We start from the raw sequence: 18,174 nt of genomic DNA on the forward strand, positions 1-18,174 counted from the left end.
TAAAGCATGCAAATGTTTTCTAAAGTCCGGTTTAGTCTTCTCTGGGTCATTATGGGGATGATGTTTGCATTTTTCAGTTCAGTTGATCTTTACGCACAAGACCAGACAGGCTCAAAATTGTTTTTTTAGTTTATCTTGAGCAGTAATTTGTCTGAAGTGTGTTCATCAGAGTTTAGAACAGCTCTGAGTTTTGTCTGCTTCCCAATAATATTGCTGACTCACTCCAGGCAATAAAGCACAGCCTCTATTTATCTAAAGAAGGAGGGGGTGACATTTGTGTGGATTCTCAAATAGACAGTGGTTTTTCTTACATACTCTGTGTGCTGAATCACACTCAGATATTGAGGTGTGGAGTGGTTTGTGGTAAGTGCTGACTCCTTGTGACTCTGATTAGATGTTTACTGTCAGGTTTACTGGCCTTCTCGTTGCCAATGAACGATGACTCGTCCTACTGTTACTGCGAGACAGGAAATCTCAATGTCAAATCTAAATTCAGGCCCTCTAATAAGTGTGCTGGTGGTCATTTTGGGAAATTATTGCTCCATTAATAAGATTTGAAGACTTATAATAACTTTGATGTCTGCGGTGTGGGTGTTGATTGACAGCTGTGATTGACAGTTGGTTCACCTACTGCTGTCCCCGGCTCCGGGACTCACACTGAGACTATTGTCACAATATTTCACTAAGTTTAACGTTACTTGATTATGATACCTGCACTGTGGTGTATAAAAAATGCTTAATAATGAGAAGAATGTACTGTACCAGTGCTTTTTTGGGGCACTACGTTCTTATCTGCCATTGCCTGGAGGTGGCGCTAAGGTTTTTTGGGGTGGTCAGTGTATACAAGGAGCTGCTCAAGTGCAGATGTATGTTTACCTGCCTCCTAGTAAAGTAGCCATTGTAGTTTGCTAACTTCTCTCTGTCTGCAGCTTTAGCTAAAGTAGCTAATGTTAGACCAAGTGTGCACTGCTCGGTGTTTCCAGTAAGCTAGCGCTAGCTTGGGTCCGAGGTAGCGGGGCATGTTTCCAGAGTGTGAAAGGGAACACCCCACACTCCTTATTTGGAAGTTCCTGGCTCCAAACAGAAAAGATGGAGCCAACCATAACCAGCAACTCTGGGCTTCAAACCAGCTCCAGTGTATGTGTGTGTGCCTGTATCACTGTAGCTGTTGTCTACAGTGGTGTGAGGAAAATGGCTCTCTTTGTCTTCTCCTCTCCATGCCAGCAAGAAATTGACTGAGCAGCCTTCACCCTCACTTACAGCCGTTGCCAGAGCCCATAACGGCCCCCAAGGAAGAAATATTATTTCAGTTAGTTTATTTTTTTAGCGAAATCACAGAGGATACTGTCTAGTACCCGGGTTTTATTTATGAAGCCTTCAGCCAATCTCTGTAGCTGGATTCCTGTGATGTCCTTCTTCTATGTTCCATACTGATGTACGGCAGTTGAATGTGTGTTAGTCATATTTCATCCTGATGGCATGTTGCAGCCTGAGGTTATTGCTGTGCTTATTGAATGGATGTGGTCATGGTGCCATATATTGACATGTGCATATTGTTGCTCTGTGTGTGATGTGTCAAAATAATGACTAGTCTGGAAGAGCCGTGGCCATGAAACAGCTGGTTGCACTGTGCATGCTGCATTACCAGTGACCCTTCTCCAGCTTTATGAGCTGGGGCGTTATTGAGGGAGTTCATTGGTAAAATCAATATCTTGTCCCAGATGTTCCACTCCTGCTTCATTGCCTGTCGTGGTTTAAAATGTCTACAGTTGGATGCCTACAGCGCCTTCAGATGAGATATTTTTCACCATCACAACTTGTGAAATGGAAATTTTCTGCTAGCTGACAAGTGGAGACGTAAGCTGTAATTTTGAGCTGTCATGACAGCTTGAAACAGAACAGAAGAAAAATTGAAAGAACAGCTTCATCCGTATTGCCTACAGCATTATTGTGCAGTTTTATTGTACTATTTGTAGTAATATTTTAAGCTGCAGCTTATGTTTTGCTTCACATTTCAGATGCTTGAACACACCAAATCAACTTTGATTAGCTAAAAGCATCCACATTTATATATATAAAGCCACCATGTGTAGAATTTTCATGTGATCATAGCAGTTTTGTTTGTGGGTAAATCAGACAATGGCAATCGAACTAGTTGATGTGTTGCTCTCAGTTAATCTCAGTGTTCCCAGGTTGGATCAGTGGGAGGAGTGAACCACTGCTACTGTCTGTTTTGATACCCCAACTGAGGGAGTCAAGGGAATGCTCAAATCATGCATATATGGGCTTTAAACTCACATTACAGTTAATTGAAACAATTGATTTTTGGCCACTTGAGGGCAGCACAACAAGCTGCCCTCACAACACTGACATATTATCATCTTATAAAGTTTAAAAGACTAACATGTTAGCTGCCTGTTTACACATCCAGCAGTCACAGAGCAACATTGTCATTAATTTGGAGTCGTGTTTGTGTTCACCTGATGAATTTCAGTCCGGGATTCACTCTCCTTTTAGAGCTGTTTTGGTCTCCACCAACTCCTTGTTGAAATGTGAGGCTGCCTGCATTATGTTTTTCTTTTAGGTTCACAATTTTTCAAGTCTTTAAACAGCAGTCAGGTGTTCATATGAGCAGTGAAAGAGATTTTCCTCACTGTAATCATTCCTCCTGTTCATACTGACTATTAAAAGATCCTTCAAATGTGTTTTCAATGGAAGTGATGGAGGCCAAAAGTCCACAGTGTGTCAACACAGTCATTTAAAAGTCTCTGTGAAGCTTCTATGAGGCTTCATCAGTCTGAGTTAGTCATATCAAGTGGATATCTGACACATTTACATTCTTTTTAGCATCAAATTCCCTCTTTGTGTTTCCTCAGACAGTGTTTCCCTGTTGAGCTGCGGTGGAAGTATAGTAACAAAAAGACTGTAACGTTGAAAGATATCTACTTGATTTGACTCATTTGGATTCTGAAGATTCATATCAGCTTCAGATAAATTTTTAAACACATTTTTGCACAGAAGGAGGACTGTGAATTTTGTCCCCCATCACTTCCATTGTAAGTGCATTATGAAGGGATCTTCTAATGGTCAGTATGAACAGGAGGAATGATTAAAGCAAGAAAAACAGGTTTCAATGTTTATTTGGGCTCCTGACTGTTGTTTTAAGACAGACTTGAAAAATTGTGAACCCGTCTTTTTTTATATTTGTACAGTCATCCCCACAATATCTCTGTGTTGCAACTTCATTCTAGTTTGTTCTAGTGAAAGTAAAATTAAAGGTAGTTCTAGTATGAACTGGCACATGAACAGACCAGCATGTTTACACCATCTGACCTACAAACCTGTCAATCTTTTCCCTGCATTTTGGTCAACACAATTACTGTTGCATATGAACATAATTAGTAGGAGACTACATGTTTGGAGTGGAGGCTCATTAATCTTGAGTAAACAGACCTCAACGTGTCTGGCCTGGTGAGCAGAAGGACAGAGAACAGCAATGGCTGTTGAGACTCCCAGCTGACTGTGTTTAATGGTACTTACACTCTGCTCCTGTGGGAAAATATACAGTGCACATTCTGCCTATGCACAGTGATTCCTGCACTCATGCCTAAGCAAAATCACACATTGACTGGACTTTCCTCCAAGCTGTTTCAGCCCTCTATCCAGACTAGAGTTTTTCTCCCTTAAAAAATGAGCTTTTCTGCAACGGCCTCAGAGTGTGTAAATCTTAAAATGCTGGCTCGATGTGGCGGTGTGCACGGGGTAAACGGAGCTTTTGAAAAACAATGACATAAGCTACCCAGTGAGGGTTGGGGGCTGTGTCGTAAGTTAAGAAGGACTTGTTGCCTCAAACCTTCTCAGTGATCACTCATTTTAAATGTCAATATAGCCAAATACACAGCGCTGATGATTCAGATGGACAGAGGTTTCTACTAAAATGATCTTGACATGCTAGTGAGGAAACAAGTCGTTTTCACATGAAAATGATGTTTTGTTTGGTGCCACATAGCTTGAGTTTGTAGTGACTGACCCTTGAGTGAGACAGTGGGATTGAAGAGGTTAAACATAAATCAAATATCAATATATCTGTCTCATCATCAGCAGACATATCTGGATATTACATGACTGCATGTGGATTTGTGACACCAAGAAATGATTTGATGATATTTTTCAACTGAGGAGTTCTAACTTTGAAAAATCAGGTAAAATTCTTACTGTTATTTAGCTTCACAAATGGCAAGTTGCTCTCTGTTTCTCCATTATATTTTATGATAACTTGTAGAATAAATGATTTATAAATTGATCAGAAAATGATAACATGATGTGTATCATTCAACAAAGGTGAGTGTTGGATGTTGCTCTTCACATAGAGACCATTATTCACACAGGCATATGAAACAGTTAAACACAACACATCCTATCCAGATGACTCAGACTCTTTCCTCTCCTGCTCCATCCAGGCGTTTGGCCAGGCCTACTCCACCCAGCGTAAGGTGGCAGAGGATGGGGAGACCAATGAGGAGACTCTGCTGCAGGAGTCTGCTACCAAGGAGGCCTACTACATGGGTCGTCTCATGGAGCTCCAGTCGGAGCTGAAGCACAGCCGGGCAACCACCGCCAACACACAGACTGACAACGAGCACTTGAGCTCCCTGCTGCAGGAGCTGCGGGAGGTACAGTACTGCAGTACACTCGACAAGAGTTACTGCATTTTTGGTCAATATTACATTATTGTCATGCGCTAATAACAGCTGGATGTAGGGAAAACTCTTCCCTGTTGATACATTCATGAAGATTCTGACCCCTGAAACCTGTAGAGAGTGTTGGGCTATGAAATTACAACATCAAACCCAGAAAACAAATAATAAGAAAACATGGATGTTATGAAATAGACAGTGTGAGTTTAATGGTTTCTTAAATTGAAAAGTTTGCTACTCAGCAGGTGACGCATGAATGAATGAATGAAACAGTCAACTAAAGTATTACATGACACAAAATTAATAGCAAATAATATAAAAAGTTAAAAATAAGCAAAAAAAAGCAAAGTAACTTTACTTTGAATTTAAAGTGTGAGTTGATATTAAAAGCATACTCAAAGCAAAGACCGTCTGTAGGTTAGGAAATATAGAAAGCTGAGCCTCAGCTCTGTTTGCCTGCTCTGTCTCAGCAGAGTAATGAGATGTTGGAGCTGCAGCGCAGCCGGATGCGAGAGGAGATCAGGGAGTACAAGTTTCGAGAGTCACGGCTGCTCCAGGACTACACGGAGCTGGAGGAGGAGAACATCTCTCTGCAGAAACTGGTGTCAACACTCAAACAGAATCAGGTACGGATGCTTCAGATACACATACAGAATGAATCACAAGTTCATGCTTGGCCAATAGTGGAATGTGAATAATTTGATTTAAGTTACAACTACATTATTGCATATTAGATAATAAATAAACTAAATTTCATGTTTTTTCTGTTAAAGAATGTATGTCTGCACTGCAAATCACATGTCACATACTGTCATATATATCTCCAAGTACATTTTTCTCCCTTTCAGTAATAAAAATGTTAACAATACATTTAAAGATCTCTTTGGCATGATTTTTAACTGCAAAAAGGGAGCATTAATTATGACTTCAGTTGAACTAAAGGCTATATTTTTTTTTGAATTGTGATAATGTAACCAAGCTACTCAACAAAATTAAATCAGCAGGTAACAGCTGCCCAGAATAACCTTTGGGTATAGACACCATTCACACACATGCACACACAAGCAGAGGACAGATGGGCCTTCTCAGACAGAGAGTGACAAATTACTTTGAGGTTCTCCTGGGCTGCCTGGTAAAAGCACCTGAGCTCTGAAATGAGGGACAGAGGAGAGGAGAGGAGAGGAGAGGGGTGAGAGGAGAGCAGAGGAGAGGAGAGGAGAGGGGGGAGAAGAGAGGAGAGGAGAGGAGAGGGGGGAGAGGTGAGGTGCGGAGACAAAAGGAGAGGAGAGGAGAGAGAGAGGAAAAAAGGAGAACAAAATGGATTAGAATCAAGGTTGAGCTGAGAAGAAAGGACAGCCAAAAGCCAGAGGCGAGTAGAGAGAAGAGAAAAAGTCCGTTTTTTTGGTTTTGACATTTTAATGTTAACAATACATTTTTTGTGTTTCCCCCAAAATATTGTTTTTGTGTCATAGTTTAAGTGATACTGTAGTTTAAGTGTACAATTTGAACATTTTTGACTTTGAAAAACTCTTTTTACAGCATACAGCACCAACACCACATAGTATTTTAACCTTTAACCATAGATCAAATTTATACAAATGTTAAAAATAAATAAATTATAGACAGAAAACTTCCTTTTCATGCAGCTGTAGCCAGAGATGAACCCTCTCAATTCATCAATGCCAGAGGCCCAGTAGAATGACTAACCAATCTCTTGACATCGTCTCATTAATCTACCTGTCCTCCTTCCCTGTATCTTGGCTCAGGTGGAGTATGAAGGCCTGAAGCATGAGATCAAGGTCCTGGAGGAGGAGACAGAGCTCCTTAACAGTCAGTTACAGGACGCGCTGCGATTGAAGGACATCTCTGACGCCCAGCTGGAGGAGGCGCTGGAGTCTCTGAAGAGCGAGCGTGAGCAGAAGAAGCACCTGCGCAGGGAGCTGGTTCACCACCTCAGCATGTGTGATGTGGCCTACACTGGCAGCGCACACCTGATGTTCACCTCCGCCCCGCCCAGCGGCACTGCCACCCCAACAACTCTGCTCTCCCCTAGTACAGAAGAGCCAACGAGGTGCTTTAATATTTCATGAACAGAATCTGGAGACTTACTATTCTAAAGTGGTCTGTCTTATGAAACTGGTGCATATTGCAGGATGACAAACATGACACCATTGTGGCAAAATGGAAAGGAAATGTAATGTTTATGTTACTAGTGATCACAAGTAGAGCCCTGCACTGCCCTCAAATTGAGGCCTGACCTGAGCCCGGATATATACATATAAACCTAATATGTCGGATAATGTGTCAATTTTGAATAGCTTCTCAAATTAACACAATACAAAACACTTTCAAAGCTTTAACAGTATTAAATGTGTCATTTCAAAGTATCGCTGAACATAACGTTCCTCCACATGTTCAGGTTGCAGTGCACTTGTTGCCGACACCAGCGCAAACGGGCCTGATGGTGAGGGGCAGTCATAGCAGGCCTCCTGGCAGCACCTGGGGGTACCAGAAGCTCAAAACAAGAGTCAATAGCAACAGCAAAATAAGCTGTTTGGCATTGGCAGAGAAGATTTGGCAAATTTTTCATGGGCACAACCCGCATACTCAGCTCTGCTGTTCATCCCACAAATGCATGTTCCTTACAAATGTGGCACGATTTAAAAGGGAAATAAACAGGCTTTCCAACAGTATAAGATTTATTGCCAAGAAGCATTGTTACAACAAAGAAATAATCTACCAAACACAAATTTCCTTACTTTTTGTGCTATGTTTGTAAACATCCTTTGAAAAGTAGACTGTATCTTTGGTATTTGATAATACCTCATTTTATGAAGTTTTAAAAGGCTAATACCATTGTTCTCTCTTTATTGTGCTGGTTATACATATTCTACTTTTCTACCTGATATGAGGGAAACAAAGTGCATATGTGGGATTTTAAAGATGCTCATCTCTGATCTTCTAGGTGTAATGGTCACCTGCTGGGCGGGTCAGGAGCGGGGACACCTACTGGGTCGGTGCCCAGGGCTAACGGAGAGTGCCGAGGCCCGGGTCGAAAAGCCGAAGGGGCGGCGACATCAGACCTCTTCAGTGAGATGAACCTGACAGAGATCCAGAAGCTCAAGCAACAGCTGTTGACGGTGGGTCTGATCTCAGATCATCCACTTATACATTATTAACTCAGAGACAGCCAGCATTTATGAGGCTGTCACAGAGGAGCACAGAACACAGTTTGAAACTGATCAACACAGGGAACATTCATAGTTGTGTTTGAAAGACACCAAAGTCATTAGTTGGTAGGACACAGGAAGGAAACAACAGTCTCCCATATCAAAGTCACACACTACCCAACCACCCACCCCAACCTTCCACAAAAAAGATTTTTTGCTGCTATACCATCAGGCTAGCTCCCAATTTGCTTCTCACAGACAACAAGGAAAAAAATAACTATATCCTTATTATTACCGTTTCTTACCTTTTTTTCAGCTTGGGTCTTTCTGACAAACGTCTTTGACATGTCTGTTTTTTAACGGATTGAACCAACGACGTGTCAATCAGTGAGCTTTAGACGTGTTAGAAGGTGTAGTTTTGAACTTTGGACAGAGCCATGCTACCTATTTCCCCCTGCCTTCAATCTTTATGCTAAGCTAGGCTAACCATTTCCTGACTCCAGCTCCATAGTTAACACACAGACGTGAGACTGATATCTGTCTTCTCATCTCACTCTTGGTTGGAATTTCCCAAAATGTTGAACCATGTTGTATTACTTATTTATTTTTTTCCCACTTACCTGCAATGTTTAAACATTATGTTAAATATTCTGTGAAATTACACTAAAAAAGTTAGACTTTTGTGCATATTTTGGCTGCAGTAGTCACAAACCCTGCAGCCAACTCCTCTTTATAAAATCAAAGCTTTTGAATAATTTACTGTAAACCACACTGACACACAGTATCCCCACTGCGTAAAGCACTCTGTCTCTCACCTTCTCCCTTTGTCTTCTCTGGTCACACACAGTCACACATCTGTTTTTGTTTTCTTTCCAAACACCTTTCTCTTATATGTTCCCAAACTCGTAGTATTTCTCAACCTTACAATTACCTTACAATTATTTAGTGCATCAAATCATGCTCAGAGCACTAGCATGTGTGTATACGCACATCCATATGTGTGTGTGCATCTGGATGCTTCAGTTCCTGTAGGTGTAATCCCATCTCTCCCTGCTGTCTGCAGTCTCTCTGATAGGCTGGGCTGCAGGAAGAGCTTATTTATATCTCAGCTGACACACTACACTATCGACCACTCTCCAGCAGATGGGTGGGTTTCATTGCTGGCGAAGCTGCTCTTTTTAAATGTTAATGAGTCCACTTTTGTGCTACTGTGTTGTTTCTTTACACCTGAGGGAAAAAGTGGAGTGACATCCCATCCATGTTGTGTTATTATGCAGTCTGAAAGATCTGAGACAGTTTTTCATGACTCAGTGTATGTTAAAAGTCTTTCCAGTTGTAAAGTTGGTAAGAGATGTGCTCATGTGTGCAAAAGTGACCTGAGATCAGACCAGAGATGTTGCAGTCATATGGTATACATCTTAACCAAATGCCCTGTGAAATGGGTGCTCTACTGGCCCACCATTTTTGCTAAGTTTGGTGGTGCATTACTGCCACTAAATATTGATGAGGGACATCACATCATTTGATATTCATGTCTAATCTTTAAATACTGGTGTCATTTATCATCACTTTGCTTTGACTGCTGCTTCACCTTTTTCCAAATGATGTGATCCTCCTCTGCATCTCATCCTCATACAAGCACTAGTAGAGTAGGAGATTCAAACAAAATGGACACACTCACTAAAACATTGTAAACCCTCCAAAACTCCACAGGAGTCCTTTAGTTACACACTTTATGTATCTTTCTCTTTCTGACATGTTTGTCTCTTACCTGATATGAGCTCTCCTCAGCTGGTCTCTTTGTTGGTACACTTATCATTGAGAACATGTTAGCTCTGGGTGAATTTCTCTAAGCCTTACTTTGGTCTCTCCTGTACATTGAACCTGAAGGCTGAACCATTCAATGGTTGCCATTTCAAAAGTACTTCATCCTTCTGGTGGATTTTGCTCTTACTGGCTGTTGTGGGTTAGTTTTTATGAACATCAAACAGGTTTCAAGTGCTTGTGGCAGACCTGATGAGTCTTGCAGGAGCTTAGGAAGGATCGAGTTTATCTATGAACTGCTCATATTGGCAGACACTATGTATTGTAATTATTGTATTGGAGGTGAAAGTGCAGAAAGTGATTGGGACCCTAGTTGTTTTGGCTGTTTAGTGAGGGATGCCAAAAATATTTGAGCATTTAAATGAAAAAAACATAATATTAAACACCATACTGATCATCGTGTACCATATAAGATGTTTTTCCCTAATCGAGTTGCTGCCCCCTTCAGGTTGAACGTGATAAAGTAGCATTGATGACCAGCCTGCAGGAGTCCCAGACTCAGCTCCAACATACCCAGGGGGCCCTCACTGAACAGCATGAGAAGGCCCTCCGCCTTAGCAAGAGAGTCACTGCCCTCCGCCGCCTACATCGAGGAGCCCGCTTCACCCAGGAGGCCCAAGCCTCTCAGCTCACCCCGGAGGCCCTGATTGAGCTGGACAGGTGTGAGGAGGAAGCTGAAGAGGAAGAAGGAAATGATGAGGATAAGAGTGGGACAGTAAACAAAAGTCAGGTATTTTCATACCAGACGCCGGGTCTGGAGATCATGCAGTGCAAGTATCGTGTGGCTGTGACAGAGGTGGTGGAGCTCAAGGCGGAGGTGAAAACCCTACGGGAAAGGCTGGCTCAGTGTGGGGAGGGCGCAGCACAGGAGAAGCTAAGGGGAAACTCTCAGCTCCACAGACTGGAGAGGCAGGTCGCCTCACTGGAGAAGAGCTGCCGGGAGGGAAGGGAGAAGGTAATCACTTCATACTGACTGTCTGTTTGAATGGAATGAGAGATATTTACTTGGATAAAGGATTTGATCTCCTCTCCTCTCCTCTCCTCTCTCCTCTCAGGTTTCTAGTTTGGAGTTGGAGTTGCAGGTAGCTCAGTCAGCATCCAGTGAGAGTCAGAGCGCGTTGAACGCAGCTCAGGACGAGCTGGTGACGCTGAGCGAGGAGCTTGCCCAGCTGTACCACCACGTCTGTCTGTGCAGCAACGAGACACCCAACCGCGTCATGCTGGACTACTACAGGTCTGACTGTTGTTTTATTAATAGGACACATAAAACATCAAAGGGTTGAGCACGGTTGCTCAAAGTTACAGTGACTGAGACTATTGGAGAGCCTATTTTAAGTGGAGGGCCAAAAATACACCCTTGAAAATACTACATTTTATTCATTCTTCTTCTTCTTCTTCTTCTTCTTCTTCTTCTCCCACTTCTTCTTCTTCTTCTTCTTCTTCTTCTTCTTCTTCTTCTTCTTCTTCTTATTATTATTATTATTATACATGCAGAACTCCATGTCTTCAAGCCAGGGGATGCTCAGTTTCTTTGATACATGTGGTCAAGTACTACTTGTTCTCACATTATCGGAGGGTGTTGGACTTTGGAAGAACATTTAACTACTTAAAGAAGTTAATACCATCCTCCTAGCATCCAATATTTCCACAGCATCTCCATAAGACACTCTGAGGGGCATGGACTGAGTTGTCTTTAAGTCTATAGAAAGCTTTGCCTATCCAGTCTTCATGGATAGGCAAACACACATGACCATCCCACTTGTCTCTCAGAAGTAAAGAGATAGTTCACTCTTCCACTACCAGGACAAAATAGATATTGGTCCTTCATGATTCGAGGTTTTACAATCAGTTGTAGTCTCAGTCCCAGTGCTGTAGCATAAGCATGAGAAGGTCTGAGTTGTGTAATAACTGGAGCATATTTGCCAGTCATGTGCCACCCAGGAATCCCAACAACACCCAGAGCCTTCAGATTCAGGGTGAGTCTCATATACTCCTGAATCCTTTCTATTACTCAGCTTGCCAGTTTTGTCTTTGCAGAACATTACCACTGCCATAGAGATGGGTAAGGTTTAGCCTGAGCTATCTGGCTGAACCTTCTCTGAAGGATGTTTCAGTTACACCCACTCAAAATGCTCCTTTCATTTCTTCAACTCTCCTGACTCATCTTGAAAGTTCTTTGCCTCACCAAACTCTTCCCACACCCATGTTTTGGTCTCTGCTACCACAGAAGCTGCAGTGCTCCTAGCCTTGCAAAAGGACCTTGCAGAACAGTTCACCCTCACCAGATGTTTGGGTTTACCTGGTCTGACTCCTTCCCCACCAGAGAGGAGACATTCCAAGTGTCAGCCAGTTTCCAAATCTGGTGGCCAGACTGTCGAGGCCCCCATGTTTAACACAAGCTAAGGGGAAGTTTGAAGAGAAAAGACAGAGCGCTTTATTATTTCAGTTTTATCAGGCCACACAAAATATGTTTGCAACCACTGGGTAGCAGACCACCCTTTGAGAACCCTAAGCTAGACAGTTTCTCCACACTTGCAACAGTGTGGTGTAACGAGTAAAGAATCTGTCTTTCAACAGGAATAGGTAGGCTCAAACCCCAAAGTTGGTGAGTGTCTGTATCAGATACACGTCCTACAGGTTTAAGTAATCAAATGAATTTTATTCTCTCTTCTAGACAAGGCAGGGGCCTCAGGGGCCTCAGTGCCTGTCTCAAAGCCATGTCTTCGGACAACAGCAAAGTGCTCCTCACACCACGCCTCGCCAGGAGGCTGGCCACTGTCGCCTCGGCAACCTCAACTCCCACGGAGTCGCGGAGCCCTTCGGCGTCTCCATCCAAAGAACCCCTATCTGGGGAGGGGAGGAAAGAGGAGAAGGAGGGGGACAGGGAGGGCCTCCAGGTGCCGTCTGAGCAGAGCCTGCCACCCTGCACACCTCCGACCCGCTCACCCAGCATCAGTGCCTCTTCATCATCGTCATCATCCTCATCACCTGCCATTGAGCCAGCTGGCGAGCTGCGCAGGGAGCCAATGAACATTTACCACCTCAACGCTATCATCAGAGACCAGGTAGAACACAGTGTCAGTGGAATTCCCTGTCCTCCTCCTTTCCTCTCCTATCTTAAACTTTTCTGTCCACTAACTCTCTCCCCTTCTCAGGTGAATCACCTTCAGCAACCACAAATGAACCACTTTTTTTCCCACCAGGCAAACCTCTTTCACTTTCCCCCACTTTGTCCTGTTTGTCCTTTTCTCCCCTTTATTTTCTACTTTTCCTTCCTCTCTGCTCTCCTCTTGATTGGTTCTCTTCCCTTAGATGTAACACCTTTTAGAAAACTAAGGTCTGTTTTTTCTTTTCTTATCTTGCTTTTTCAGCGGTGTACTATCATTCCTCTCCTTCCTTCCCATTCATTCTGTCCTCTCTTCTCCTCTCCCATAAACGGAATCCCTTCTTTTATCCAAATTCCTCATTATCTCTCTTCTCCACTTTCCACCCCTCTATAACTTCCTTCCCTTCTTCCTCTCTCCTTTCCTCTGAAGTACCTCCAAAATGAATTATACCACCGTGTATCCTCTTATTTCCTCTTGTCCTATCCTCCTCTCTCCTCCACTTCTCTGCTGCCCTCCCCCAGGTGAAGCATCTCCAACGGGCAGTGGACAGGTCTCTGCAGCTGTCCAGACAGAGAGCTACAGCCAGGGAACTGGCTCCTCTGCTGGACAAGGACAAGGAGAGCTGCATGGAGGAGATCCTGAAGCTCAAGTCTCTGCTCAGCACCAAGAGAGAGCAGATAGCCACCCTCAGACTGGTGCTCAAGGCTAACAAACAGGTGAGAGGACATGTAATGCCAGGTTCAGAATACACGGTATCAGCCCGATAATAGCCTGACCCGACATACGTAAGCTGTTGGGACTGAAAATGGGCATTGGGCGCGACAATTGATTGTTTTATCTCATGTAGTGTATCACAGTGGACGGCAACCGATGCTGCATCTGGGACGCCTCACAACATCCTGACAAAAGGACTCGTGAGAATTACAATATATTTACCTTCTTTTGCTGAGCACTCAACATGTTCCATGATGTTGACCAATAGGAGCACAGAGTATTTGCACAATGCCAATAATAAGGAATTTTTTATGTATGACGGTTTGTGCAATATGTATATGATCATTAAATGCGCAATCATTTTATTACAACTTTCAAATCAGACAGGTTGGAAACAAACCAACAGTTTATCCAGATTATCTAAACGACTTTATTTGGAAGTAAAACTTAAAGTGAGTGCACCTGAAATGTTGGTATGCAAACAGGTATGTTAAATACGGTAGGTCAAAGTTGAACCAAGAAGAGTAATGGATATTTACAATGGATAATTAGGTAATTATTATACTGTTACAATACCTTTGTGTTCTCCTCTAAGACTGACTAACTGCAGGGCTTGTCTGGCTACTCATGTTTCTTGACTCATCTGACTTCTCTTGCTGATGTCACTGCCTTCTCAAATACTATATTTGCCTGAATATAAGACGACCGTGATTATAAGACGTCACCCCTTTTCCAACACCTGTCTTTGGAAAAATACTTTTTGAAGATACAACACACTTTCACACTAGTATTGTTGGGAAAGTTTATTGAGATATCTTAAATCTATGGAGAAGAAAGTCTTCATCCTTGAAACCTTTTATCTTGTAAAAGTCAAATAATGCCATTAAAGCAGAACGTAAATTCCACATTTGTGTAGCTTTTTCTATTAGCCATATACTCACTATCAGGCTCTTGGTCAAAATGATTTTCTCCAGCAGTGAGCACTTTTCAACTGTCTGTCTTTTTGATCTCCTCATCATCTGTGACAGCAGCGATTCTTGGCTGCTTGCCAGATGTCTCAGTCCACTGTCTGTTCCTGCAGTAAAGACACTGAGAGAAGCTTTGGACTTGTTTTCACTCATCATTTTTTTATTTTCTCCATAGCAGAAAAAACATGTTACATAAACCTTCAAAAACTCCTGCAACTGAGCAAACTAAACACTTTTATTGATGAGTAACAGCGGACTGGACACTCACTAGCCCACTAGCCAACAGTAAGACTACAAACAACCCATAATGCAACACTCTCTGAAGGGGCTTATGTTACACTGGTATTCTCTCCATTTAAAAAGAATATCTGAACTTATGAACATGTTATTGCCTAGTCCTTGAATATAAGAGGACCACTTTTTCAAATGTAATTTCCAGAGAAATATATCTTCTTATATTCAGGCCTATATATTATTGTCTGTTGGAATACCAAACCATGAAAATAAGAGCAAGTTGTGATAAACCAGAATTATCCTTTAAACTAATGCTGAGAAAGTTAAGAAAAGTATATGGCTTAACTGTAACACAGCTTTTAAGAACAGGCAATAAGATGGATCACAACATTACAATAATGTAACTCCCATAATACATTTAGTATCATATGTCATAGTGATATTATTCTAATGTACTACCCAAAAATGCAAAAGTGATATTATCATATAGTGTTTGATAGTATAAGATGGACCATCATATTAGCATATGATTGATTAATCCTTACTGTATGTCAGCGTTCAGGAAGCTTTAATCAGCTTAATCACATTCTAGTGTAATGAGGATGCATGACAGTGACATTGCAATAAAGACTATTGTTGATGCTCCTTTTCCCCGTCTTTTTTTTCTTTCTTTATTGGTTGGTGCAATATAACATAACATACAAGACTGTCAGAACATACAGTGGTACAGTGGTTGTAGGTTCCCCCTGGCCAGCAACCCAGAGGCGGGTTCACCCGCACCAGAGGGCAGGTAGCAGAGGACAGGTCCAACCCAGACATATAATTATAATATGCATTTTTATTGTTGTCATTATTGTTGTTTGTTTGTTGTTACTAGAAGGACTTGGGCACAGTATTATTTAAGATTTATAATATCATTTATACCACCACCATCATCCTACTTGTTATCATAATACCATTGTTTACTTTGTATCTATATTTGTTATTATGCATTATTAATAGTCATTAATTGTCAATAATTAAATCAGATTTAAAGGAAGAGAAAGAGAGAGAGAGAGAGAGAGAGAAGAACCCCCCCACACAAAAACAAAAAGGGGGGGTCTGTTTGTTAGAGATGGAGATGAAGTCTTTGTAAAAGTTGTTTTCCCATTTGTATTTGTATCAGCTTAAACAACCGTATCCCACTATCTAGTTGATAGCCCCATCCTCATTTTATTGTCCACCAGTCACACAGAAGAAATCAACCCAATTCCCGTAACAAGAAAGCAGCCACTCACACTGGGTTTAATAATGCCATTTGGGAATGAGTCTAGCAGTTAATAGTCCAAGTGTTTACTGGCCTGTGCTTCTCTGAAACACACCAATCAATAAGCTTGATTGGATTCGCTGTCCCAAACCTCTCCTCTATTGCTATTACTTTATATTGCCTGTATTATTTGGCTTTTCCATAGACAGATATGTGCATCAGTGATACAGTGTACAGGCTAGAGCTGCTGTCCATTCAGAGAATGTCTTCCTTTGGATAAAAAATAGCTCTGACACCTGTTCTGATTTGGACTTACACACAGTGCAAACTATACTCTAGGAAATGACAAAAACACTAATACAATAATTTAGCCATGTATTTTCTGTGTGTGTGTGTTTACCCAGACGGCAGAGGTGGCTCTGGGCAACCTGAAGAGTAAGTATGAGGCGGAGAAGTCCATGGTGACTGACACCATGATGAAGCTGAGGAACGAGCTGAAGGCCCTGAAGGAGGATGCCGCCACGTTCTCCTCTCTACGGGCAATGTTCGCCACCAGGTCAGAGACCCAATACAAGAAATTACAACTCCACTACCTAATTTATTTCTTTACATTAACAATGAATCATGTTCCTCTGTGTCAGCTGGATGTGTATAGTAAGTATTTGCTAATACATTAGCCATAATAACTTCATAAGATTATGAGATTTATAATATTCTGTTCCATCTGTTTGGGAGCTACTCTGCCTCCAAGTGGCCAAAAAATCCATTAATGTGTGTAGCTTTAAAGTTGCAAATATCAACCCCTCTCCAATTTTATTATAGAAAACACTGAACAGTTGCATTTCTTATATCAGTTCTTTCATTTCTTCATGTATCAATTTGTGCCAGCTACATTTTCCCTGAAACCTACAATCAAAAAACTCTCTGATCTCAAAGGAATACTTTGACATTTTGGGATATTTGCTGGTTCTCTTTCTTGCCGAGAGCTAGATGAGAAAATTGATACTACTCTAGCATAGAATTAGAATTTTCCTTAGTTGATACTAACGTCGCTTCAAGACCAACAATTAAAAAAAACTCTCATTCATTTGATTAATTTCATTCAAATAAGTCTGTGCAGCGACTTAACACAATGTCATCTGGCAAGGCACTGCATTTGCCAATCACATTCATGTGCACATTCCTGACATTGTAACATGAATACTGTATTTTTGTTGTTTACCTTGTGATTTTAGCAATGAAAGATAGAATAGTTTTTGTGCAGTGCTCAAATGTGTTACTTCACTTCCTTCCTGGATTGATTCCTTGATTGTATGTCATTTTCTCACTGGAACCTTAAAGGATAGGTTTGGGCTTTTTCAAGTCTGTCTTAAAGCTATAATATGTAACTATTCCACATTAAAATGTCTAAAAACAACTAGACCTATGTTATATATTTTGTTGAGTTGCATACTTACATTATCCCAAATGTTTCCAACAATTTTCAAACTCAGAGAAATCTGCAATTTTAATTAAGATAACGGTCTGTTTCATTTGGTCGCCTGTCAATGGCGTCATACCCCCTCTACCAAAGAGTATACGTGCACAAGATGCATGCGTCGGTATTGTGTTTGTCCGCTACAATTGCGTCTACCAAAGATCATACACTCACAAGATAATACGTTGGCATTGCGGCTGTTGCAGTCTCTGTTAGCTAAATTAAGTGGATATATTCTAAAGTTACAGCCTATTTAGAATGAAATTCCCTCCTTTTTTTCTGAGGACTGAAGTGCCTTGCTGAGCTGTGGTGGAGGGATACATTCTGGTAGTGGTGGTGTATAAGTCTGATTAAGTCTGATAAGCTGACGTTATCCAGCTTTTACTGCTAAGGCCGTGCTCAGAGAAATCTTTGAATGCACCAATAAACTGGTTGCCAACCACCAATAAAACCCAAAGAAGAAGAGGATGAGGAACTTTAAAGTGATTCTGTTTTCTTTGCAGATTTGATAGCTGGAGTATTTTTAGCAGTCTGTGTTTTTGGATGCTAATATTTTGGTAACAAACTGTTTGAGTGTTTTGGGGTCGATCTCCAGCTGTTGTCCTCCAGACCACCTTGGCTTGCTCCTGCCTTTATATATTGAATCAAGTTAGGTAACTGAGACTGCTGAAGCATCACATTAGCTTCAGCTGAACTTTGGAATGCACTTTTGAACAAAACGAGGGCTGTGGATTTTG

The 18,174-nt window shown here is 41.6% G+C and overlaps 1 protein-coding gene across 3 annotated transcripts in view; it reads left to right on the plus strand.

Moving 5' to 3' along the window:
* The window catches only part of LOC122975408 (protein bicaudal D homolog 1-like), a 64,768-nt gene that overhangs the window by 24,122 nt on the left and 22,472 nt on the right, over nucleotides 1-18,174 (plus strand). For all 3 annotated transcript variants that reach the window (XM_044343835.1, XM_044343836.1, XM_044343837.1), the window contains exons 2-10: nucleotides 4,461-4,673; nucleotides 5,171-5,323; nucleotides 6,464-6,768; nucleotides 7,663-7,837; nucleotides 10,140-10,646; nucleotides 10,747-10,925; nucleotides 12,366-12,756; nucleotides 13,320-13,514; nucleotides 16,365-16,516. In XM_044343835.1, the coding sequence (XP_044199770.1) occupies nucleotides 4,461-4,673; nucleotides 5,171-5,323; nucleotides 6,464-6,768; nucleotides 7,663-7,837; nucleotides 10,140-10,646; nucleotides 10,747-10,925; nucleotides 12,366-12,756; nucleotides 13,320-13,514; nucleotides 16,365-16,516 (2,270 nt within the window). The remainder of the gene's footprint in view (nucleotides 1-4,460; nucleotides 4,674-5,170; nucleotides 5,324-6,463; nucleotides 6,769-7,662; nucleotides 7,838-10,139; nucleotides 10,647-10,746; nucleotides 10,926-12,365; nucleotides 12,757-13,319; nucleotides 13,515-16,364; nucleotides 16,517-18,174) is intronic.

The sequence above is a fragment of the Thunnus albacares genome, chromosome 23 (assembly GCF_914725855.1).
Source record: "Thunnus albacares chromosome 23, fThuAlb1.1, whole genome shotgun sequence".
Lineage (NCBI taxonomy): Eukaryota > Metazoa > Chordata > Actinopteri > Scombriformes > Scombridae > Thunnus > Thunnus albacares.